This window comes from Petromyzon marinus, chromosome 1 (genome assembly GCF_048934315.1).
Source record: "Petromyzon marinus isolate PM22_M1 ecotype Great Lakes invasive population chromosome 1, UKy_Petmar_22M1.pri1.0, whole genome shotgun sequence".
In the NCBI taxonomy this organism is placed as follows: Eukaryota; Metazoa; Chordata; class Hyperoartia; order Petromyzontiformes; family Petromyzontidae; genus Petromyzon; species Petromyzon marinus.
Window position 1 is genome coordinate 354,677 of NC_133667.1, and position 25,398 is coordinate 380,074.

At 51.6% G+C, this 25,398-nt stretch overlaps 1 protein-coding gene across 1 annotated transcript in view; it reads left to right on the plus strand.

The window, feature by feature from the left end:
• The window catches only part of LOC116944195 (tyrosine-protein kinase SYK-like), a 78,954-nt gene extending 53,763 nt beyond the window's left edge, over nt 1-25,191 (plus strand). The window contains exons 6-14 of the mRNA XM_076074136.1: nt 6,039-6,058; nt 13,718-13,810; nt 14,645-14,672; nt 15,275-15,476; nt 15,930-16,139; nt 16,711-16,903; nt 17,478-17,618; nt 17,984-18,096; nt 21,080-25,191. Of these exons, the coding sequence (XP_075930251.1) occupies nt 6,039-6,058; nt 13,718-13,810; nt 14,645-14,672; nt 15,275-15,476; nt 15,930-16,139; nt 16,711-16,903; nt 17,478-17,618; nt 17,984-18,096; nt 21,080-21,146 (1,067 nt within the window). The 3' untranslated portion in view covers nt 21,147-25,191. The remainder of the gene's footprint in view (nt 1-6,038; nt 6,059-13,717; nt 13,811-14,644; nt 14,673-15,274; nt 15,477-15,929; nt 16,140-16,710; nt 16,904-17,477; nt 17,619-17,983; nt 18,097-21,079) is intronic.
• Nucleotides 25,192-25,398: the final 207 nt, after the last annotated feature.

Sequence of the window (25,398 nt, forward strand, 5' to 3'; positions counted from 1 at the left end):
TCGGCCACAACACAAGCGGCCTTCATCAGGTGAAGGGACGAGACTGTCTGGAGGACAGCACTGGAGCGAACACAGCCAAGCTCAGACCGCGACCTTTAAGCTGTGTGAGAAAAAACAGAGCGCCTTGACAAAGGAATTAGCATAGAATTTAGCATTGAAATAGCTGAGTGATTAGCTTGTGACTGGTCACAGAAATGGCTATGTTAAAGTCAAAGCATACATATCCACAGAGGCACCCCTTGACAAAGGAATTAGCATAGAATTTAGCATTGAAATAGCTGAGTGATTAGCTTGTGACTGGTCACAGAAATGGCTATGTTAAAGTCAAAGCATCCACATCCACAGATGCACCTAGTACAAATCAAACAGGAGAATTTAGCATTGAAATAACTGAGGGATTAGCTTGTGACTGGTCATAGAAATAGTTATGTTAAAGTCAAAGCCTACACATCTACAGAGGCACCTAGTACAAATCAAACAGGAGAATTTAGCATTGAAATAGCTGAGCTAGATGTGTAGGCTTTGACTTTAACATAGCCATTTCTGTGACCAGTCACAAGCTAATCACTCAGCTATTTCAATGCTAAATTCTCCTGTTTGATTTGTACTAGGTGCCTCTGTAGATGTGTAGGCTTTGACTTTAACATAACTATTTCTATGACCAGTCACAAGCTAATCCCTCAGTTATTTCCTAAATTCTCCTGTTTCATTTGTGTTCGCTCCAGCGCTGTCCTCCAGACAGTCTCGTCCCTTCACCTGATGAAAGCCGCTTGTGTTGTGGCCGAAACATCGTGATAATTTTTATTGTGTTATTTTATTTGATCAATTTATTATTTTATTCTCATTCTACGTGACTTTACCGAAAGAACTAAAGAAGATGAATCCTTGCAGTTACGAAAGCTTTAAATCGAAATATAATAAATGTACTCAATATATTCTTCATTAAGTTGAGCTATTAACATAAAGTAACTGGGTATACACTACACTATAATGAATACCATATAGCAAACTGATAAAAAGTTTAACATGTAGGCTTTCGCGACCAATATTATTCATAATAAAGATTTTGGGTTAGATCGCGTTTATTTATAAATGTGTCGTAACCCTCCACCACCCGACACGGCCAATCAGCAAAAAAAAGTGTCACGTTGACAAAAGACAAATAATTCACTACTTTAGCCCACCAGTGTGTTGAAGAGTGAATCCACATTTACAGTTTGAGTACGACGTTTCGCTGGTAAATACATCCAGCATCATCGGGCAATTCGCCAGAATGGTAAAGCCCTCGCTTGCTCCCGGTTTTATATAGAGCAGCAGGGTGACGTCATCACTTAACTCATATCAGGTGCAGTGATTAGAGGCGGAGGGGGGGGGTATTGTAATTATATAATCGATTAGTAATCAGTCATTGGTTATGATTAGTAATGAGTTGTAGATTAGTAATTCTTTAAATCAAAATGTAATGTGTATTATTTAATAATACGCTTCCAGGCTGCACTAAGCCTGTAGCTGTCAGAGCGATTAAAGTTATTCTTGTTCCTCTCAATTTCAATGGATTCTCTAATTAGTCTTTGCCAGTAATAATTAGTTTTACACACCACTGCAACATTGTCAAAATCAATTGAGTGTCCTTGTTGACAAGCATGTTCTGTCACTGCCGACAGTTGTGTTTGAGATAATTTAATATTTCTCTGATGTTCTTTTAGTCTTACGCTGATGTTACGTCCCGTCTGTCCAATGTAGCAACTGCCACATAAACAGTTAATCCGATATACACCTTCTGTTGATAATTTAGGTAATGCGTCTTTAGTGCAAGATACTAGTTTTTGAATTTTGTGTACTGTACCAATTCTTACTGTAATGTTTTGCTTTTGCAAAACACGGGCTAATTTGTCAGTTACTCCATATATCTCAGGAGTAACTGACAAATTAGCCCGTGTTTTGCAAAAGCAAAACATTACAGTAAGATTTGGTACAGTACACAAAATTCAAAAACTAGTATCTTGCACTAAAGACGCATTACCTAAATTATCAACAGAAGGTGTATAGCGGATTAACTGTTTATATGGCAGTTGCTACATTGGACAGACGGGACGTAACATCAGCGTAAGTCTAAAAGAACATCAGAGAAATATTAAATTATCTCAAACACAACTGTCGGCAGTGGCAGAACATGCTTGTCAACAAGGACACTCAATTGATTTTGACAATGTTGCAGTGGTGTGTAAAACTAATTATTACTGGCAAAGACTAATTAGAGAATCCATTGAAATTGAGAGGAACAAGAATAACTTTAATCGCTCTGACAGCTACAGGCTTAGTGCGGCCTGGAAGCGTATTATTAAATAATACACATTACATTTTGATTTAAAGAATTACTAATCTACAACTCATTACTAATCATAACCAATGACTGATTACTAATCGATTATATAATTACAATACCCCCCCTCCGCCTCTAATCACTGCACCTGATATGAGTTAAGTGATGACGTCACCCTGCTGCTCTATATAAAACCGGGAGCAAGCGAGGGCTTTACCATTCTGGCGAATTGCCCGATGATGCTGGATGTATTTACCAGCGAAACGTCGTACTCAAACTGTAAATGTGGATTCACTCTTCAACACACCGGTAGGCTAAAGTAGTACATTATTTGTCTTTTGTCAACGTGACACTTTTTTTGCTGATTGGCCGTGTCGGGTGGTGGAGGGTTACGACACATTTATAAATAAACGCGATCTAACCCAAAAACCTTTATTATGAAACTGATAAAAAAACTAAAATATAAACTACATCAATGTTATCAATAATCTCAATATACTCTCCAATCAGCTGAGCTACTAACAATAAGTCGTTATACATTACAATTCTACGTCGAAAAAAAAAGGTGGCGATGAGAATATTTATTTATACTGGAGGAGGAATCCGATGAGCTATAAAGCTTTTTCTCTCAAAGATGTCTAGTCGGGGCGAGTCAGAACGTTACAATGAGAAATAATACAACAATACAATAGGAGCACAAAGCGTAGGAAGAGTGAACAAATTATCTAAAAATATATATAAATAAAACTAAACTATGTTTTTTCTTACCAGAGTAAGGCCCAATGAGCTATAAGCTTGTTTTCGGAAGCGACCTGTCCACTAATACACAAGTACAACATTGGCAACGTTTCTGGCCATGGCCCTTCTTCATGGCACGTCGATAGATAAGAGAGAGAGAGAGAATTACATGTATTTATGATTCCGCTCCTGTACCCCAAAAAAGCCTCGCAGAGTCTCAATATTCGTTTTCAGGAGAGTCCTGGCAGGTTTCCACAGTCGAGGAGCGATGCTGCGGCTGCTGTATGACCCAACCGAGTGATTTGTGTTTCAACATTGGGATGTTTTGGCCTATACCAGTTGCACTGTCTGTGTATTATAAGCGACGGGAAGAAACCGACAAAAACCCGGAGGAGACTCGTGCAGAACAGGGGGAGATCGTGCAAACTCCGCTCGGCAGAGCAGCCGAGTCAGGGATCGAGCCCAGACTCTCTAGTGGCTGTCGTTGGAGTGTGCAGCATCGCCCACACCATGCGCACCACGGGGCCCTGCAAGCGTAGAGAGAGAGGGAGGAGTGGGTGACTTAACATTGGACCGTACTATGCACCCGCATATTGCATTGTGAGCAATATACGAATGTGTTGAGCACTTTTCTCAAGTATATTTTCGTAAACTAACGGCAGCTTCCATCGGTTTGAAGACGCATACGACTCATCATACGACTCATCATACTATTCATCACTGTATGTCTCTCAGTGCACTGCTGGATGAAGGCCTTCCTCTCCACGCTGTGCTAGTCGTGGGGGTTGTTTGACCATACTTCACCTCGCTGGTCAGTGCGGGTGGGTAAAGTTGGACCGACTGCGGCTGGGAATTGAACTCGGGTCGCCGGGTTCGTAGTGCTACGCGCTAACCACTACACCCTAAGTGAGTTTTTGTTATATATATTTTGGGGTTTTCCGACACAAAGAGATTGCACATTGTGCCATAAGATGAAGACATTTTCAATTGGAACTGCAGTGAGCAGTGTACTCCACTGTCGCAGAGAATGGCCTAAACAAGTAAAAATCAAGCAACAATTTATGGCATCGCACAAATAACATTCAATTCGTTGTATTGCGTAACCGGTAATCGCATGAATAATAAAACGGTAAAAAAATGGGTCCCGGTTTGCTATACATAGCTAGACACGGCGTTACACGCGACTAGGCATCGGCAAGGTAAGGTAATTTACCTTTTTTACCGGGTAAAAGGGTAAAGGTTAAAGGGTAAAGGTGTCGACATGCCAAGGGGTAAGGTAAAGGGTAGGGTAAAGGTAGCTCGGAAGAATTACCCGGTAGGGTAAAGGTAGCGCGAAGTGTTACCCGGTAAATACGGTGCCTTGTTTACCGCTAAAAGCTCAGTGGCGCAGTCCGTGGCCTCCATTTAATAAGTAATATTAAAAAAAAAACTTTTTTAAAAACACGCTGTTATGAAATCTACGAGTAATGACAGAACTCCACGACTCCAGGTAGTGGCCCCGAAGCTTGCCACAACGCACGGGGCCGTGGGCAATTACAGCCAACGTCAGTTGACAGTGGATAATTAGACCCAAGCCGAAACATAACATATAAAAAATAATGTTGAAAAATATTTTTTATTTTATTTTTAATGATAGAATATAGTATTGTCATCAGTATGACATAAGTATACCAAGTTCGCAGTCGAAACCACATTGGGAAGTGGGTTAAAATTGAGTTACAAGATTTGAGGATACAACAACGACAACAGCAGACAGTGAGTTTAAAGAAAGCCTGTAAAATTGGAATAATCGAGAGTATTCTATAGATGAATAAAGCACTTTACCTAGCATTTACCTGTTATAAACCTTTTTCATGTGTGGTACCGCATTAATTACCCTGTAATCGGGTAAATTGTATGGGGTAAGGGTAAAAGGTAGGGTAAAGGTAGGCTCGTTGCTTTTAACCTTTTACCTTACCTACTGAAGGGTAAAAGGTAGGGTAGAGTGATTGTATTGTGGTAAGGTAAAAAGTAGGGTAAAGGTAGGCTCGTTGCTTTTAACCTTTTACCTTACCTGCTAAAGGGTAAAAGGTAGGGTAGAGTGATTGTATTGTGGTAAGGTAAAAGGTAGGGTAAAGGTAGGCTCGTTGTTTTTTCCTTTTACCTTACCTTGCCGAGGCCTACACGCGGCCTGCGTTTTTGTTGTTAACCGGGAAACAGAGGCAGCTGCTGCCACAACGGTGGCGTAACGAACAGCGGCGGCACTGGGCTCGCAACGCAGAGGTCACCGGTTCGACTCCGTCTCCCGGCGCGCGGTAGTTGCTACAGCGGGGTCTTGGTTTATGAGGGTGTGAATGTTTCCACCGGAATCCGTTCCTGGCTGCTGACTTTCGGAAACCTCTAACCGAATTTGGAAAGGGTTACTGGTTTAGCGTCGACAGTTTCACTTCCCACGCGTGAGCGTGAACTGTTTCATTCTCCGAGTGGGAATTTACTCAAATATAGTTACAAACCACATTTTACATCGTGGATTCTTCTTTTGTGCGCAGTCATTGGTGACCAGGCAGAGTCAATCACCTCGCCACGCACGAGGACTTGTTTCCATCAACCCGGACTCAAACGCAGGATGGCAGTGTTTCTAACATGGCCATTATGAACCCTTCTGAGAGAGAGAGCGATACACTCAGACCCAGGGCTCGAATCCAGGCCCTCAGTGCTGCTGGCTCAGTGTCTCTGACAAGCCCATTACGAACCCCACTGCAAGAGAGAGAAGAACACCCAGACCTAGGGCTCGAACCCAGGCGAGAGAGAAAAAAAAACACCCAGACCTAGGGCTCGAACCCAGGCCCTCAGAGTGCGTTGCGGGTTCAGTGTTTCTGAGCGAGCGATTGTTGATGGATGGAATCTAACCACGTGACCCCCGCCCCGCCCCGTGTCCCTCTCCCCGGCTGCTGTTGCTGCTGCGGTGACAATGAACCCTCGTCCTCCTCCTCTCAAGGTCCAAGGCTACCTGACAATGTAAGCCGAACAGCGCGCACACGCACACAAGCGCACGCACACACACACGCACACACGCGCACACACACACACGCACATACACAAGACAAAGCTCCCCCACGTAGCCTACACACTGGTGGGGTGCAAGTGCTGTTAGCGAGCACCTATCGAGGCATATAGACACACGCACTCATAACACACATGCTCACATGTGCAAACCCATATACACACAGACACATATACGCATGCACCAATATACGCATAGATGCATACATACGACGAGCTAATCGTATTTACTCTGTATGTTGCATGTATGTACGTAGCCAACCACTCTAACCACGTACGTGTCTTAAGTATTTACATGCAACCACACACACAAATGCACACAAAGACGCACGTGCAATCACACAATATCCACATACCCGTAAACACACACACATTAATTTCACAAAACACACACAGTCTACACACGTCGGCCACAAACACACGCACACACGCATGCATTCACACGCGCGGCCATACGAACGCACACACACTTATACGCGCACACGGCAATCCTCAAAGTGACCAATGAACAATGCACCTCGAGTGCTCAGTTCCGTGAGGGCTCCGAATGTAAGCAGAGGGATTGAGCCGTGTGGGCACCTGGATGGGTGACCACCCAGAGAGCAGGGAGAGTGTTACTCGCGTGAATGACCCGCGTCATCACGAGAACGCACGCACGTGCAGCACAGAGCGAGAACACTTCACAGCAAGAGCCTCCAGAGTTCGAGTCCCGACTCCTTCCTGTGTGGAGCGCGTATGATCACACACGCACACACAGTCACACAAACCCTCGCACACACTCGCACAGGTACACAGCCTCTCACGCACCAATACCAATACCCCCCCACCCCCCATTCGCCACGAAGTGACGGTGACGTCACCACGGCGCCCGTGACAGGCCAGGTGCACTTTGAGACGATCTGAAGTGTCGAAGGCTCGCTGGCAGGAGAGAGCCAGCAGCATCCTTCACGAGCCTCCTCCATAGAGGCCGCTCTTCCGTTCATGAGCATGTCCGATAAGCTCCACATCCTCCCGTAACGCATCAGTCCATCTCTTTACCCGTTTAGCCCCCTCTATCCGGCCAAACAGAAGCTGCTTGGGCATGCGGATTACGTGGACCAGCCAACGCAAACCTCATACACACACATGCGCGCACAAACACATACCCACAACCTCACCCGCACGCCACATGTTGAAACCCACGCAGACACACGAATGTACATACACAGATATCCATTGTTACATCCACAACCTCACATTTACACACATGCAGTTGTATTGTATCTGATGGTGATGACATGGACACAAATAACAGTGAACATCATCATACCACAATATACACAAAGGTCCCCCGTATAGCTTTTAATTTAGCAGAGAGTTGGGGCAAGTGCTGTTAGCGAGCGCCTATGAAGGCCGGTATGGCACATAAAAGGGGTGGCTTTGTCAGTACCATGCCCGGCCACCTTTGTCTCCCTGGTGTTCATTTTGTACACACCAAGTACTAATTTGAAACCAAGTCGACCGAGGGGAGGCCCAGGACCAATTTAAAAAAGTCTCTATCACTGTTATTGGTCCTGAGCGGGAATCATAGCGAAGTGCACTAACCACTACATTACCGCTCTCCACACATCACGCAACGCACCATGCACACAACACATAACACACTCATTACACACCAAAACTCGCACGCACAGAACCTTCCCAACTCACACCCTCATTGATTCGTTGGCACCACCACCGTCACCACCGTCACCACCACCGCCGCGCTTATCTCCCGCGCCACGCGTGCCCACGAGCGCCTGCTCCCAGCCAGCCCGTCCACCTCGGGGCCCACGCCGAGGTCTCGCACTTCCCCCCCAATCCCCCACCGCTCAACACCCCCCCCCCCGCCCCCCCCTCCTAGCTCGCTCGCGACTTTCCGGGTAGCTGCTGGACCCGAGTAGGTGGCACAATGACTCAGAGTGGCCGCAGTCCACAGCGACAGAGGCGGGGAGGAGGGGCGGATTCTGGGCGCGGTGTGCAGCCGGTATGGAAATTAATTTTTGAGTAAGTGGCAAGTGACGAGTAATCCTGGCCATAGCGAAAAGGGGGCATTCTGGATGTGGTGTGATAACAATGCTAACAACAATAATAATAATTTGACGCGTGTGTTTATTATGCACGTGGGAGGGAACCGGAGCATCCGGAGATTACCCACAATGTTGTTCTTCTGGCGATCCCAGCGGCACACGACTCCTCCTCGACGCCAATGGGGAGGTCCACGGCAATTGTCATCCGCCAGGTGTAGAATAAGTACCGAGTCGCTGGTTAGGACTGGTAGGAACCAGAGTCCATAGTGAGACAGAGGTACACTGGACGTAGAGTGCTGGGTGCGGCGATATACAGGGTGCTTCAAAAAAATGTTAACACTTCCGGAATTTGCAACAATAGTGCAAGAAATGTGCTGCTGCCTCCCGGCTCTGGAGACCACCTGGAGAAGATTCCAGGCACGCGTTGACAATGATGGCGAACAAGTGGGAGACTCTTTGACTTTTTGAAGCTTATTAACATGCATTTCTTATCACGTTACAGTGTATTATCAATTATTTTTCCATTTAAAAAAAATAGTCCCATATAATTATTTAAGCACCCTGTATAATGCTACGCCTAAACCTAACCACCTAGCCAACTTAAATTTGCTCTAACCCTCACCAACTCGCGAACCAGCCACTAACACTAGCTCTACCCTAACCCTAACCAACTAGCCACTTGTACTAGATCTACCGCTAACCCTAACCAACTAGCCACTTGTACTAGATCTACCACTAACCCTAACCAACTAGCCACTTGTACTAGATCTACCGCTGACCCTAACCAACTAGCCACTTGTACTAGATCTACCACTAACCCTAACCAACTAGCCACTTGTATTAGATCTACCACTAACCCTAACCAACTAGCCACTTGTACTAGATCTACCGCTGACCCTAACCAACTAGCCACTTGTACTAGATCTACCGCTAACCCTAACCAACTAGCCACTTGTACTAGATCTACCGCTAACCCTAACCAACTAGCCACTTGTACTAGATCTACCGCTAACCCTAACCAACTAGCCACTTGTACTAGATCTACCGCTAACCCTAACCAACTAGCCACTAACACTAGCTCTACCGCTAACCCTAACCAACTAGCCACTTGTACTAGATCTACCACTAACCCTAACCAACTAGCCACTTGTATTAGATCTACCGCTAACCCTAACCAACTAGCCACTTGTACTAGATCTACCGCTGACCCTAACCAACTAGCCACTTGTACTAGATCTACCGCTAACCCTAACCAACTAGCCACTTGCACTAGATCTACCGCTAACCCTAACCAACTAGCCACTAACACTAGCTCTACCCTAACCCTAACCAACTTGCCACTTGTACTATATCTACCGCTAACCCTAACCAACTAGCCACTTGTACTAGATCTACCGCTAACCCTAACCAACTAGCCACTTGTACTAGATCTACCGCTAACCCTAACCAACTAGCCACTTGTACTTGATCTACCGCTAACCCTAACCAACTAGCCACTTGTACCAGATCTACCGCTAACCATAATCAACTGGTCTGGGCCTCCAGGACGAGTTCGGATATCCGTAACGTTCCTAGCGCAGTGCACCGACCACTACGCTGCTGCTTCACCCACCCACTCACACAGACATACAGACGCACACAGACAGACGAGAACAACCATCTGTCATAATTTATTTCAATATTAAATATAGACCAACGGACAGATGTTTTGCCCCGATATTGAATGACCTCTTAATATGAACCCTTGTGTTCAGTAATTCCCGTGCGTGTAAGAGCATGCAGGGTGAACACAACAACAACAAGAGTCGTGAATTTTGGAGAAAATAACGACGCAGGCAGTTCGCCTCTTCCTTCCCATATCTGTCCCTCCACATAAAAATAGATAAAAGTTTTTTTTTTCCACATCCCATCAGCCACATGGCTTTATAGGAGTATAACAGCATTGGTTGAATACAAGAAAACTCTGGACCAAATTCGGGACTCACGTGACGGAACCAGTGCTGATGAACTGTCATGTGTTTATAGGCAAGGGCCCTCTCTCTGTTAGATGTGGGTCCTAGAGTGACGTAAAAACTCTTTAATACACACCACATATGAATCGGAAACTTTCACAGAGACCCAGAGACTCACACAGAGACCCACAGAGACCCACACAGAGACCCAGAGAGACTCACACAGAGAACCATAGAGATCACACAGAGGCCCAGAGAGACTCACACAGAGAACCACAGAGATCACACAGAGACCCAGAGAGATTCACACAGAGACCCAGAGAGACTCACACAGAGACCCAGAGAGACTCACACAGAGACCCAGAGAGACTCACACAGAGACCCAGAGAGACTCACACAGGGACCCAGAGAGACTCACACAGAGACCCAGAAAGACTCACACAGAGACCCAGAGAGACTCACACAGAGACCCAGAGAGACTCACACAGAGACCCAGAGAGACTCACACAGAGACCCAGAGAGACTCACACAGAGACCCAGAGAGACTCACACAGAGACCCAGAGAGACTCACATTGAGACGCAGAGAGACTCACACAGAGACCCAGAGAGACTCACACAGAGACCCAGAGAGACTCACACAGAGACCCAGAGAGACTCACATAGAGAACCATAGAGATCACACAGAGACCCAGAGAGACTCACACAGAGACCGAGAGACTCACACAGAGACCCAGAGAGAGACTCACACAGAGACCCAGAGAGACGCACACAGAGACCGAGAGACTCACACAGAGACCCAGAGAGGCTCACACAGAGACCCAGAAAGACTCACACAGAGACCGAGAGACTCACACAGAGACCCAGAGAGAGGCTCACACAGAGACCATAGAGACTCACACAGAGAGCCAGAGAGAGTCACACAGAGATCGAGAGACTCACACAGAGACCCAGAGAGACTCACACAGAGACCCAGAGAGACTCACACAGAGACCCAGAGAGACTCACACAAAGACCCAGAGAGACTCACACAGAGACCCAGAGAGACTCACACAGAGACCCAGAGAGACTCACACTGAGACGCAGAGAGACTCACACAGAGACCCAGAGAGACTCACACAGAGACCCAGAGAGACTCACACAGAGACCGAGAGACTCACACAGAGACCCAGAGAGACTCACACAGAGACCCAGAGAGACTCACACAGAGACCCAGAGAGACTCACACAGAGACCCAGAGAGACTCACACAGAGACAGAGAGGCTCACACAGAGACCCAGAGAGACTCACACAGAGACCCAGAGAGACTCACAGAGACCCAGAGAGACTCACAAACAGACACACACACTCACACAGAGACACACACACACAGAGGCATACACACGCACTCGCATCGAACCAATGCTGGTGAATCCCCAGATGTTCATGGGCAAGGACCCTCTCCGTTAGATATGGGTCAGGTACTGATGACGCAACATCTGTGGATTTTGCAGGAGGAAGGAAGCGATGGATAGATGTTGGCTTCTGGTCGACTCCGCATTGTGCAGCGCCCTGACTGCGTCACAGTGGATGTTAAAGATCCCGTGACGTCAATTGCTGGGCCATGTGTGACAGCATCACTGACCTAAAAAATGTAAATGGCCCTTCTGCATTGCAGCGAGATAGAGGCCATGATGAGCGGTTAGTTCAAGCAAGGATCAGTGGTGAGCACACCGCGCTACGAAACCCAGCGACCCGAGTTGCATTCCCATGCACGGCTAATATCAGTGGCCCGTGGCGTCCGAAGCGGTTCGTGACCAATCCGTGGTGTTGCATTGTGGGCCAACGGCACTCCGGGCTGACGCCGTGTGGGGAGGCCTTGATCCGAGAGTCAATTTGGCAAGTGGCCTTGATTAATTCATGATCGTTCTTATTGTTATTCCTGCAGTTGTTGCAGACAGCGACGTTTCTTATATATGCAACAACAAAAAAACCACACAACGCACGGAGCCAATTTACATATTTTGTCGAAGGTCAGTGTCAAATTTTCATTTCCCGTGATGCAAACGAAACGCAATTAAAAAAAAACATTTTATAAATAAACAAACGCGCCCTTCATCAGCGCCGCTAAATGTCACGTACGACACGACGCCACCGCCGCCTCGCCGGGCTCGAGCACCGATCGATGGGGGTGGTTGGGGGTGGTGGGGGTGGTGGGGGTGGTGGGGGTGCTCAGGACTCTGGGACCCCCACGACAGACGGGGTGGGCGGGTGGGTTGGTGCGTTGGTGGGTGGGAGGAGAGTGAGATGAGAGGGGAGAGGCAGGAGAGTGCGTGGAGAGGAGTGGAGTGAGATGAGAGGGACCCGCATTCAAATTCCAGTCTCAAAATCCCCCCACAGCGTTGCACCCGGCTACATTAGCGGGGGAAATGAATTAAAATCACCCAATTAATTTGACATATTCCGCGCTGTTCCGTGCGGCGCCCTTTGACCGCGGTGCCACAGCGCAGAGGCCTCGCGAGTGGGGGCCCAGTCGGGGGATTATGCAAATGCGGCGTTTTTTTCTGCCCGGGGAGCCGGTTCAATTAACGGCACTCTAATTGGGTATTTAACGTACAGACCTGGCGCATTTTCTCCCCCCAGCCCCCGGCCCCCATCAACGCCCGCGCCACACGTGGCTTCTTCGCTCGACCGCTCGCCACGGAGCTCGCGTTGAGCACCGCGACTCTGATGTGCGCTTTGTGTTGTGCATTGTATAACTGCGTTTGAATCACCTTCACCATCACCGCCATCACCACCGCCGCCATCATCATCGTCTACGCCAACATCTGCATCATGTAATTTACAACTCTGGGTGTAGCTGATCAGACAACCCATCACCACCACCAATTTCGTAGGCTGGAGACACTGTCGATGTAATAGCACGCAGAGGTGTGGGTGAGTCGGTTGAGTGGGTTCAATGAGTGGGTGAGTGCGTGGGTGAGTGAGTGGTTGAGAACTGTGGTGGTGGTGCTTGATCACAATGTGGATGGAACAATCAGAGTCGCGTAACCCGAGTCCAGAACGCGGGTGGAGGAATCAATGACTGAAATTCATGAGAACAGTAACCATGGCAGTAGCGAAATTCGAGTGAGAAGGAGGCCATCCGGCCGCCGGTGAATCAGCGAGTTCAGGATCAACAATCACCACAACTGCCGCTTCGCTCTGAATTCTATCCACTGCAGCAGTACGGTGGGAACCGGGTGACAGCAGCAGTAGGAGGAGGGCTCTGCCTTTGTGCACGTGTACGAGAGAGCGAAAATAACACGTTGGTTAGAGAACATACGCAGTTTGTGACATCATCCAAACGTGGAGGGAGAAGTGAATAGGGCTTGGGCAGCTGGTGAGGACGATGATGGTCGAGACTAATAACGGAGTGAAAGTTGAGAGGGGTCAATCCACCGCGAAGACGGAGTGGTGAAATCAGCTCGTGGTGACGCGCAGAGCGGGCGCTGGGCAGATTGTCACTTCGCAGAATTCTGAAAGGTGGCAGCGGCTTGGGGAGCGAGGCCTTCATCCAGCAGTGGATTGATCCTGGCTGGTGCTGCTGATGATGATGGAGGTGGTATTGTTTGTGCCGCGTGTCGTTCCCACGCAGCACCGCCACTCGGCACCGCCATCCCCACAGCCGCGCCGATGGATGACGCATCTGCGCTACTCGCTCCCGCTGTTCCGGCGAGCACCGGCTCCGGTGAGTCTGCCTGTCGCCTCACCCACTCACCCAGCCAGCCACCCAACCACCCGGCCATCTACCCAGCCACCCAGCCAGCCACCCAGCCACCCAGCCAGCCACTCAGCTACCCATCCACCCACCTAGCCAGCCACCCAGCCAGCCACCCAGCCAGCCACTCAGCTACCCAGCCATCTACACAACCACCCAGCCATCTACCCAGCCACCCAGCCATCTACCCAGCCACCCAGCCACCCAGCCACCCAGCCACCCAGCCATCTACCCAGCCACCCAGCCATCTACCCAGCCACCCACCCAGATACCTAGCCACCCCAGCCACCCAGCTAGCCACCCACCCAGATACCCAGCCATCCCACTCAGCCAATCAGCGTGTGGCACGGCAGGGTGGCGCAGTGGGAACAGGAGAAGGCCTTCATCCAGCAAAACATTGAGAGGCAACTGGGAATATCACAATGGGGTCGCACACAGCAGTGACATTGCCTTGTTGAGCTATCAGCACTTTGGAATAACAACGACAACAACAACGCAATTGACCTTGGAAAGCTTCACGCTCCTCAATAATTTTTGTCAAGAGGGTCCTGCTGCGTTGGGATGATTGGCCATTTCCATTCATGGCGAGTGTGTGGCTGACTGCCTCTCTGTCCACAAAAGATGTCCGCTGTGTCACTGCAGGTGAGATGTAAATGCTATGGGAATCTACAACAAATTGTATTGACCCACAGAGACCCATAGACTCACATAGAGTCATATAAACCCACACATAGACCCGTAGACCCACATACGTGTGCGTACACACATGTGTCTCACTCTCACCTCCGCTTCGTCTCTCCGCAGGCAAGAGGTGGAGAATATGACTTCCAAGGTAACGACATTCAATTCCTCACCTCTTTCATTCCTCATTCCCTTGACATCCTGGACACACGGGATTTTTATTATGAAGGAATCTCTGGGTAAAATATTTTAATAGATAAAATGTTTACTCGTTGATAATTCATTCTACATTAACAAATATGAATCGATCATTCATTATTCAATACATTCTCATTAATTCTCTATGTAATTTTCATTCATTCATTACTCATTCAAAATCTGAAAATGTAAGACTCAACTGCTGTGGTTTTGGCCGATGGCTACTCTGGCCGTCACCCCCGACGTGCACCCCCCCCCCCCTTCCCCCTCCCGTGCCTCCTCCATCACCCCCCCCCCCCCGCCACGCCCCCGCATCACCCTCGGCGCCACTCCACGAGATTCTCCCATCGCGTGGCCAGCACCACCGCCGTGGTCGTATGAAGCCACCCGGCACTCCGGGAGACCTACTAGCGGATTCCTTACCACCATGCCAAGATAGCCACAGCGCGATTGGAATGCATTATTTTTACGGAACGTAACAAAAACTAATAATAAGGAAATGGTTTGACCGCAACGTGCCGGGCTCACGGTTGTCGCGACACGGTCACCGGGCAGACAACTGGCGGAACCTGTACGAGATCAACCGCCGCGCGCTGCCGCACGAGACGCCGGTGTACAACAGCCTGTACGAAGACCCCGAGGAGGTGCGAGGACGCGGCATGTTCCTGCAGCGTGAGCGCCTCACCCTCGACTGCGGCAACCAGTTGGGCTCCGGCAACTTCGGCGCCGTCCTGCGCGGCATCTACAAGTTCCAGAGGTAGGGCCCTTGTGCACCCGCGCGGGCACCAGTGTGGGCGTGCGAGCGCGAGCACGTGCCTGTAGCCCTGGCGAGGGTGTGCATGCGTGGAGCGGTGGCACGGCGGTTAGCGCACCGTGCTACGGACCCGGCGACCTGAGTTCGATTTCTGCTTATGGCCAGACCTGGGCCTCCCCCCAGGTTGACTACACTGGTGCGGTGTGGAGTAAACATCAGCACTGGGGAAACATAGGCAGCCGGGCGTGGTGCTGGCCACACCCCCCCCCCCCTCCTCTCGTATGCCGTGCTGGCCTTCATAGGCGCTCGCTAACAGCACTTGCCCAAACAGTCTGTTAAGTCTATGATGGGGAAATCTTGGTCTGTGTGCTTGTGCGGTGCGCGGGTCCCCGTGTCTCCCACCTGCTCACCCTCTCCCGTGCCCTCCCCACGTCTCGCCACCTCTCCGGCGTGCAGGAAGGAGGTGCAGGTGGCCGTGAAGGTCCTCAAGCCCGTGGAGAACCAGGAGATGCTGAAGACTGAGCTGATGAAGGAGGCGGAGCTGATGCACCAGCTGGACCATCCGTACATCGTGAGGATGTTCGGGGTGTGCGAGGGAGAGGCGCTCATGCTCGTCATGGAGGTCGCCTACCTGGGCCCCCTCAACAAGTACCTCAAGGAGCACAAGTGCGTGATGGGGCGCGGCGTGACGCGGCGTGGCGTGGCTCGACAGCGCAGTCCGGGGGTCCCGACGCGACAGCGCGGCGTCACCGTTGGGCGGTTTCCGACTTTCGGGCCTCGGCGGCCATGGCTCCGTTCCGTGGGAGATGTTCAAACGATGAAATCGGTGCACCGCCCCTGGCACAGTAGGGTTCACAGAGGGCGAGTCGTGGCCAGATGGGGCCAGCCCCAGCCAGTAGCAGCACGCTGCGCCATCACCCACGTCGGTGATCCCACCGCTGACGCCGTACGAACCACGTGGGCCACGCGTTCGGGATGCCAACCGTGCGCTGACCACAGGGGCCGTCTACGCCAGGTGGCACGCCGGGGCACCATGTAGTGCAGCGCGAAGTGACTCGTCATTCGTCCTTCCTCCTCCCTGCCTCCTACCTTCATCCTCTATCTCATTGTTCTCCATGCCTTCCTCTTTTCTTCTCCTGCCTCCTCCGTCCTCCCCCGTCTCGTCTTCCTCACGCTCTCCCTCCATGTTCTTGTTCTACTCCTCCCTCCTCCTCAACCCTCCCCCGTCGCTCGGCAGAGAGACGATGTCATCGAATCACCTGGTGGAGCTGATGCACCAGGTATCAGACGGCATGAAGTACCTGGAGGAGCGCAGCTTCGTGCACCGCGACTTGGCGGCACGTAACGTGCTGCTGGTGAGCGAGCGCTACGCCAAGATCAGCGACTTCGGCCTCTCCAAGGCCCTGGCGGCCGGAGAGAGCTATTACAAGGTGAGCCGCGGCGCGGCCAACGCTGACCCCTCATCACTTGTTTATGTTGGGCCGTGGCCGTCGCTGGTGGGCAGCATCTACTGCCCCTCCAGATGGTTCAGCGGTGGAGCGAGTCGCTCGTTAGGTCAAAGCCCCATTGGGGGATCGAACTCAGTCCATCATCGTCAGCTCTCCAGGGTCGATAAAACAATGATTCTGCTTGTTAGCCCAGGAAAGCATCACTGAGTCTCAACCCTTGTTCCGGAGGGTCCTGCCAAGTATTTTTTTAAGTAAGAGGCGATGGGTGCTGCTGCTGCTGCTATGTGTCAGCCTAATTAAGTTCACTTGCGGTGTCTTTTTCAAATTTGCCAAATTTTGGACCGTCACACTTGTCAGCGAAGGCCCAATCTTCTCACAGCATCTCGGGAACTCTAACGTCTACCGCGAGGGAAGTAGGCCGATGCACGCACCGAAGCCGTATTCCAACCGCAAACTCCCCGCAAGGAGCCGCGCGAGTGGCCGCGGTCCCCGGTGACCTCCATCCAGCAGCGGATAGATGGTGGCGGTTGACGCGGGGCGCTCCGTGCGGTTGCAGGCAAAGGTGTCGGGCAAGTGGCCGCTCAAGTGGTACGCGCCCGAGTGCATCCAGCACTTCGAGTTCTCCAGCAAGGGCGACGTGTGGAGCTTCGGGGTCACCATGTGGGAGACCTTCACCTACGGGGACCGGCCCTACAAGGTGAGGGACGCGCATGTGTACGTGCGCGCGAACATGCGTGTAGGGAGCGGTCACGCAGTGATTGTCTGAACTGGACCTGTAGCCTCTCCTAGGTCGACTCAGCCTCAAATGAGTACCTGGTGTGTTGTGTAAACATCGCCACTAGGGAGACAAAGGCGGCCAGGCGTGGTGCTGGTCACTGCCCCCGCACCACTCCCCCGCCACCACCTGTCACAACCACACAACCGTTGTGGCGGTGGTGTGGTTGTGACGAATGTTGTGGTGGTGGTGTGGTTGTGACGAATGTTGTGGCGGTGGTGTGGTTGTGACGAATGTTGTGGTGGTGGTGTGGTTGTGGCGAATGTGCTCTGGCCTCTTGCTCGCAGGGCTTCAAGGCAGCCGTCCTGCTGGACTTCCTGAAGGCCGAGAAGAGGCTGGACAAGCCCCCGGGATGCCCTGAAGCCATCTACGAGCTCATGCTCAAGACGTGGAACACCGAGTAAGCCGCATTCACTCCCTTCGTTTGAGCCACCGACGTGGAGGAGTAGGCCCATTACCCTCAGACAGCACGCCTCCTTCACGTCCGTCTCGCCACAGAGAGAATACAGTCCGCTCATGTCTTACACAGCCCATTGGCCCCGCGGCCTTCCGGGAGCGCAACATTTCACCAGCGTTGATGCAGCACAAGCAAGTGGTGGTGGATGAGACGAGTATGATCGAACCGAGTCTTCAATACGAGCGGAGTAATCAATGAGTGAACCACCACCCACCAGCACAAAAATTAAGATCCTCCGTCCAGCCTTAACAGACTGTTGGGGCAAGTGCTGTTGGCGGGGTAGCACCTATGAAGGCCGGCATGGCACATGACGGGGTGGGTGGCCAGCACCACGCCCGGGTGCCATTGCCACCCAGGTGGCGATGTTGATTCGGGTGCGGGGATAGAGCGTTCCCCCCTCCAGGTATTCCGGTTTCCTCCCACGTGTATGATGAACAGACTCATCACGAGTCGGCTGAAAATATCTTACAAATAAAAACACAAACGCATACCCCTTCTAGAAAAGAGTCCTATGACTCAGTGTGGCTGGATTGGCTGGATAACTAAAGTACGAATATTATTACTCTTTGGTTCTTTCGGTAAAGTCACGTAGGTATAAAATAACATGACTTTACCGAAAGAACCAAAGAGTATGGATTCCTGCAGTCACGAAAGCTTCAAATCAATACGAATATTATTATTATTATACATTTAAATTCGCAAACTATGGTGGGACGTGACGTCGGCGCAAGGGCTCACTGCGCAGAGAGCAGTGACGGCCGTGTTGGGGTTTGGTCACGTGGGGTGAACGTTGGGAACGCTGAGAACGTTTGAAACACAACGAGTCTGTCCATCTGTGTCACTCGCAGAGCCAACGCTGCCGCCAGACGCAGAGAGGTTGGGCCATGACAACGGCCTCAGAGACGCGCCTGTGCGTGTGTGCGCGTATGAGCACAAGTGCGAGTTTGTGTGTGAGTTTGTGTATGTGTGCGTACGTGTGTGTGTGTGTACGTGTGTGTGTGTGTGCGTATGTGTGTGTACGGGCGTGTGCGCGTTTAAAAATCTGCGCGTGCGCGCGCGTTACATTGCGACTTCTTATCTCGCACTCCGGCACTTTAACCGCACAAACATTCAGCCCCCATTCCCCCCCCACTACCCCTCCACTACCCCCCGCACTACCCCCCCCCCCAACGGCGCTCCGCCTCACGATGCCCGGGTCCCAGTGCGCTGGCATCAATCGGTGCCGAGTCCTCTCCGCTCACCGCCTGTGCCCACTCCAGCGCTCTCGGAGTTGCGCTCTCATTATCGTGGCGCTGCTGCGTCGGCAGTGGTGCTCATGAAGCACAAACAGCAACAACAACAACAAACAGCAGCAGCAGCAGCAACACGGGACATTCGCCAGTCGCGCCGCGGATTTACAAGTAACAATCATATCAAACGGATGACGTTTCGGACAATCGCCCTTGTGCAATTGTGCCTTAAAAAAACACGGCCATTTCCGGAAACTTTTCTGTGCAGCAACATTCGTGACTGCTGAGCGGCGGTGGTGGCTCCGCTGCTGCTGAACGCGGCTGCCTGGAGTTAGTAACCCAACGTTGTGTGGAGGCAACAGCGAGGATTGGTGGATCACACACAAATGGGCTGTGAAACTCCCCTCTATCCATGGGCATCGATTAAGTGTCGTACCCAAGCTCGCCAAGATGAGGCGGTACAGCAAGTGGGCTAATCGCCATTTGTTGCCATCTGTACGTGGGGGCTAGAGCGTTGCCCCCTCGCACACGGCGTGGGTTTTTCCGGGTGCTCCGGTGTCCTCCCACACGTGAATAATAACAATAATAAACACACTCAACCACTCACTCACTCGCCGTGGTTTAGGGTTAGGCAACATATCTCATAGCCACATTGAGCAGCAATTGGATTCGGGATGCTCCACTTGAAACCGCGCCCGGCGTCTTCAGGACAAGACCCAGGAAGTGAGTCTGAATTAATGGATTTTCATTGACTTCGGATGGTAGTGGCGGTGGAGGGATTTACAACACAAACTTGGCCAGATCGTCGTGCGGCCTGGGCCAGCAATCGGGAATCTTGACGCTGGCTGTGAACCCTTACCACGAGTGTGACATTCTCTCCGCAGTGAATTAAACGAACCAGAGGTGATTCCTGAATGGAATCGCGGCCATGATTGACCCACAAGAAGGAGGAGAGTTGATCATTGCCTGACATAAATAATCGACCGCTTATATTTCGTGAACGTTACAAAAACAACTTTTGCGTTTTTATCGGTGAAAGAGCAAACCGGAGACTCCTCAGAGGCTGCTCCGGCCAAAGTGCACGCATCACGATGCTGATGCAACTATTTCAGGCACATTGTGTAGCCGATAAGACCTCGTGCCAGCTAAACACGAAGCACGTGATTGATTGAGCGATGACCCCGTCTCATTGAAGTCGCGGTGGGCAGGACATGTCGCGGTCAGAAGGGATGATGATAGCCGACAGTCGAGGATAATAACGGAGCGTAGGCCGAGGAAGGGATCGCGTGGAGGAAATGGAACGGTGGAATCGGCTCCTCGAGCGTACAGCAGGAGCTGGGCGGATCGTTTCGTTGCATGGCTGGGAGAGGTGGTGGCTGATCGGCGAGGACGTGGTACGTCAGTGGATTGATGATGGCTGACGATGATGATGATGATGTTGGAGTTGATGCAACCTATTTTGTACCAATCATGTACAACCAACGTGACGTCGTTGCAATCGATCGGATCGACCAGATTGTCGGGCGATGGATCGGCTGGTAACGTGAACATGCCATCGATTGCACACGTCTTTACAACTTGTGTCAAATTATCGGGACACTTGATAATTGATGCTCTCTTCACTTCTCCCTCTCTCTCTCCCCTCTCCTTCCCTCTTCCTCGCTCCCTCCCTCTCTCCCTGCGTGTCTGTCCACCAGCACCAACCTGAGGCCGTCGTTCTCGGATATTGAGGACACGCTGGGCAGGTACCTCGCCGGGAAGTGAACCCACGGGGTCATGGAGGAGATTCGTGGAGGAGGCTCGTGGAGCAATCTCATGGAGGACCACGAGTCCCGGAGAGACCCTGTGCGAGATCCCCACCGACGCAACTCCGCAGCCACGGACCCCGCACCTTCTCTCTCTCCTCCTCCTCCTCCTCCTCCTCCTCCCGTATGCGACGAGCCGGGGCCAGCGCGGCTCGGGACGCTCCGGGATGTTTTTCCACTGCGTGAACCGAGCCGCGCCGCTTGCGTCGCACTTGACCAACGCATCGCGAGCCCTCTCCGTGGCCCCGCTCGGCCCCCCGAGCCGGCGTAGCACAGTTTGGTTTCCGGCTCAACAAATAGGCAATGGGAAACCACCCGTGCCACGAGTGCTCCCGGGCTGGCTCAGCTCGGATGTGCCGGTTTGAAAAGAGTGAGTCGCGGTCCGGTCGGCCAAAATCGAGGCTCGCTCGGCCGTCCAAAGAGTTGAGTCACGACCGCTTTGAGCCCTGTAGCGCTCTGGGTTCTGCGCGGCAGCTTGTGACGTGGCCGTGGAGAGTTCGTTACGTGCCAAACCGAACGTTGGTGACTCTCAGAGCTGGAAATTCATCGCAGGACACAACTCGAATGAGACGGAATCGTGTTGTTGGCGTAGTCATTGGTGACCGGGCTGAGATAACCAGCTCACTGCGCTTGAAAACCCGGTTTAATCGCAGGTTGTTAATTGGATGGCATCATCAGCTATGGTCTCTCCACTGCTGGATAAATGCTTGTCTACAACCCACAGCCTCCTCCACACACCACACCGGACATGCACATACACACATACACACCACACGCAAAAATAACCCCCCTCCCCGTAGAGCCTACAGAGGCTGTTGGGGCAAGTGCTGTTAGCGAGCACTTATGTAGGCCGGCACAGTACATGAGGGGGTGGGTGACCAGCACCACGCCCTACCACCTTTGTCTTCCCAGTGGCGATGTTTACACACCGCATCAGGTACTCGTTTGAGACTGAGCCGACCTAGGGGAGGCCCAGAACCGGTTCAGGTAATCGTCACTGGCGTTGGTCGTGAGCGGGAATCGAACTCGGGTCACCGGGTTCGTAGTACAGCGCACAAACCGGTCCACTACCGCTCCCCACACACACTCCAGACACACATTCACACACCCACACCCTCCCCTGACCCTCCACTCTTGTCCCTCTTTACCCGGACACATTCACCAACAGCTGGAACGCCACTGTGTCACCCGCGTGGGAAAATGCGGTCATTGTGCGCCCACCGAGGATTCGGCTCCACACACCGAAGCAATCACCGCACCGCTCATCCCACCGATCACCCCACGCAATCCGAATCCAGGATGTCCGATTCTGGTCCGTGTCACACATATCCTCCTCCTCCTGTGGTGTGGAGGTCGTTGTTGTTGTTGCTATTCTTTGCTTTTGTTATTTTATGCAGCACGGTTATTGATGTTCTCATTTTTGTGGGGGGGAGGTCGCTTGGGGAACAGTCTCAGCGCGGTGCCCCCCACCCGCTCACTCACCCACTCACCCACCCGCTCACTCACCCACTCACCCACCCGCTCACTCACCCACTCACCCACCCGCTCACTCACCCACCCGCTCACTCACCCACTCACCCACCCGCTCACTCACCCACTCACCCACCCGCTCATTCACCCACTCACCCACCCGTTCACTCACCCACTCACCCACCCGCTCACTCACCCACTCACCCACCCGTTCACTCACCCACTCACCTACCCGCTCACTCACCCACTCATCCACCCGCTCACTCACCCACTCACCCACCCGCTCACTCACCCACTCACCCACCCGTTCACTCACCCACTCACCCACCCGCTCACTCGCCCACTCACCCACCCGCTCAATCATCCACTCAGACAATAATCGCTCGCTCAATCACGCAACCACTCACCCACCCGCTCACTCACCCACTCACCCACCTGCTCACTCACCCACTCACCCACCCGTTCACTCACCCACTCACCTACCCGCTCACTCAACCACTCATCCACCCGCTCACTCACCCACTCACCCACCCGCTCAATCATCCACTCAGACAACTAATCGCCTGCTCAATCACCCAACCACACACCCACCCGCTTACTCACTGACTCAGCTAACGGCTCATTCACTCACCCACCTATTCATTCACCCGCTCACCCACCCGCTCGCTCACCCACTCAGTTACTTTTTTTAGTTCACATAATACACTTAAAACGCGACCATCCCCCCCTGCCCCCCAATAATCATGCCAAGGGCGTCGTATGACCATACTTCACCCGCACTGGTCAGTGTAAGGTATCTGAATGTGTTCTGGGCGAGCTCAGGACGTTCAGATATCGAACTCGGCCCATTGTGTTCGTAGCGCAGTGCGCTAACCGCTCCGCCACCGCTCCCCGATGTTACGCGGCAGCGTTCATGAGTAACCCTGTGATTTTTCTATCGTTGCCAACAGTTATATTTTTGTTATTCGATCTCTGCCACGAGTTTTTTGTTTGTTTTGTAAATGTGTGCTCCGAGTTTAATCAATTCAGGTATAACTTTGTCTGCTTTATATTTATTCGCTAAAAGAGGTATACGAATTTAACTTAACTCGTAGGTTTCCATTACCAGTACAAACATCCACATTTGTGTTGGGGTCAAGGCCACGTGTCAGGAATTTTATGCCAAAAATTCTCAGTGGCCCTCCACCACCCGACGAGATTGTCACCTTGAAACAGACGACGTCAATTATTGACGCACACGGCGATGCATTGAGCAACTTCTGACCGATACAGCTCCGCCTACCCCTTCTCCCCCTCCTCCTCCCCATCCTCATCCCCCTCCTGCCCCTCGTGACTGTCGTCTCGAGACGTCTGGCGACCGAGACGCGTGACGAAGTTTCGCCGATAGCGACGACGTCATCACGCGGCGATCTTCTCGTCGGGTATTGGAGGGCTTGACGGCGCAAAAACCGCCATTGCGTTTGGCCTGACCCCCCAAACAACCACAAATAGGGACCCGGTATAAGATGCGTTACGTATGAGAGTGATGCTACGGTCCCGTGGCAATAACCCCTCACCCCCTACCCCGATCCGTTCTCTGCTTTCACTGTCGCTGTCACCGGCGTCACGTCCGATGTTTGTGTGCAGGCCAGGAAGCTCTCCACTCTCCGCACGTTACGGCCTCTGTACATCGATCGCTGTCAATTACTCTCCTGGGATCATTTTCCGTCGTTCTCGTCCCCGATCGCGCCGCCACCGGCGGCGTCACGGGCACGGAGAATCCCTTCGGGAACGTCGCGTGGCAGCACGAACCTCCGCGTTGTTTTGAGAATGGAGCCGCAGAGGAGGACATCGCAGAGCCATCTCTGAGATGCCCGCTTCTTCAAGTAAACCTCTAGTCTACGTCGAGTGGACCCGTGGAAGCGGACATCGCTGAGCTGACTTTGAGATCCCCGCTTGTCCACGTGACCTCTGGTTCACACACAGTAGAGGGCAGCACTTACCCACCCGCTCTGCCGTGCGAGAGTAATGTTCTGTTTAGAACCGGTGTCTGGATTCGCAGTGTCCACGAACGTGATGAATCACCGGTGGTAGCGCAAGCGTGGTTGTAAAGAAAATGAAATAACAAAATAGCTCGGAAGACGATTCGTTTCCTCCTTCCCATGTCCTCCCCCAGAAAAAAAAAAAGTATTTTTACCCATCCCATCAGCCACACGATTTTCCTTCTGGGAGGGCATACCTTTTCGGCGGCATTAGTTCAACACAAGCACAATTCTGGAGCGGTTTCGCCATTCATTGTCTCATCGGCACAGTCAGGTTCGCTTGAACCAAATTCTGGTGAACTGCCAAATGGTTATGGGCAAGGGCCTACTCTGTGAGATATAGGTGCTGCTTTGATGCAAAACTATATAAGACACGACACAATATAATGCTAACAGGGACATCGATTTGTAAATGGTGTTTCATTTTTTATAATGCTCTACTACTATTACGATATAAAATATATACTTGGTAAAAAATGTTTTTTTTGCAGAAATAAAATCCAGCTGTTACAATCTGCGGTGTGTTCGCGTCGCGTGCCCGGAGAGTCGTCACCCCCTCGTAGCCTTGCCCTGCCCCTCGTGGCTTGCCCCGCCCCCTCGTGGCCTTGACCCGCCCCCTCGCGGCCTTACCCCACCCCCTCGCGACCTTACCCCGCCCCCTCGTGCCTTGCCTCGCCCCCTCGTGCCTTGCAACGCCCCCTTGTGCCTTGCAACGCCCCC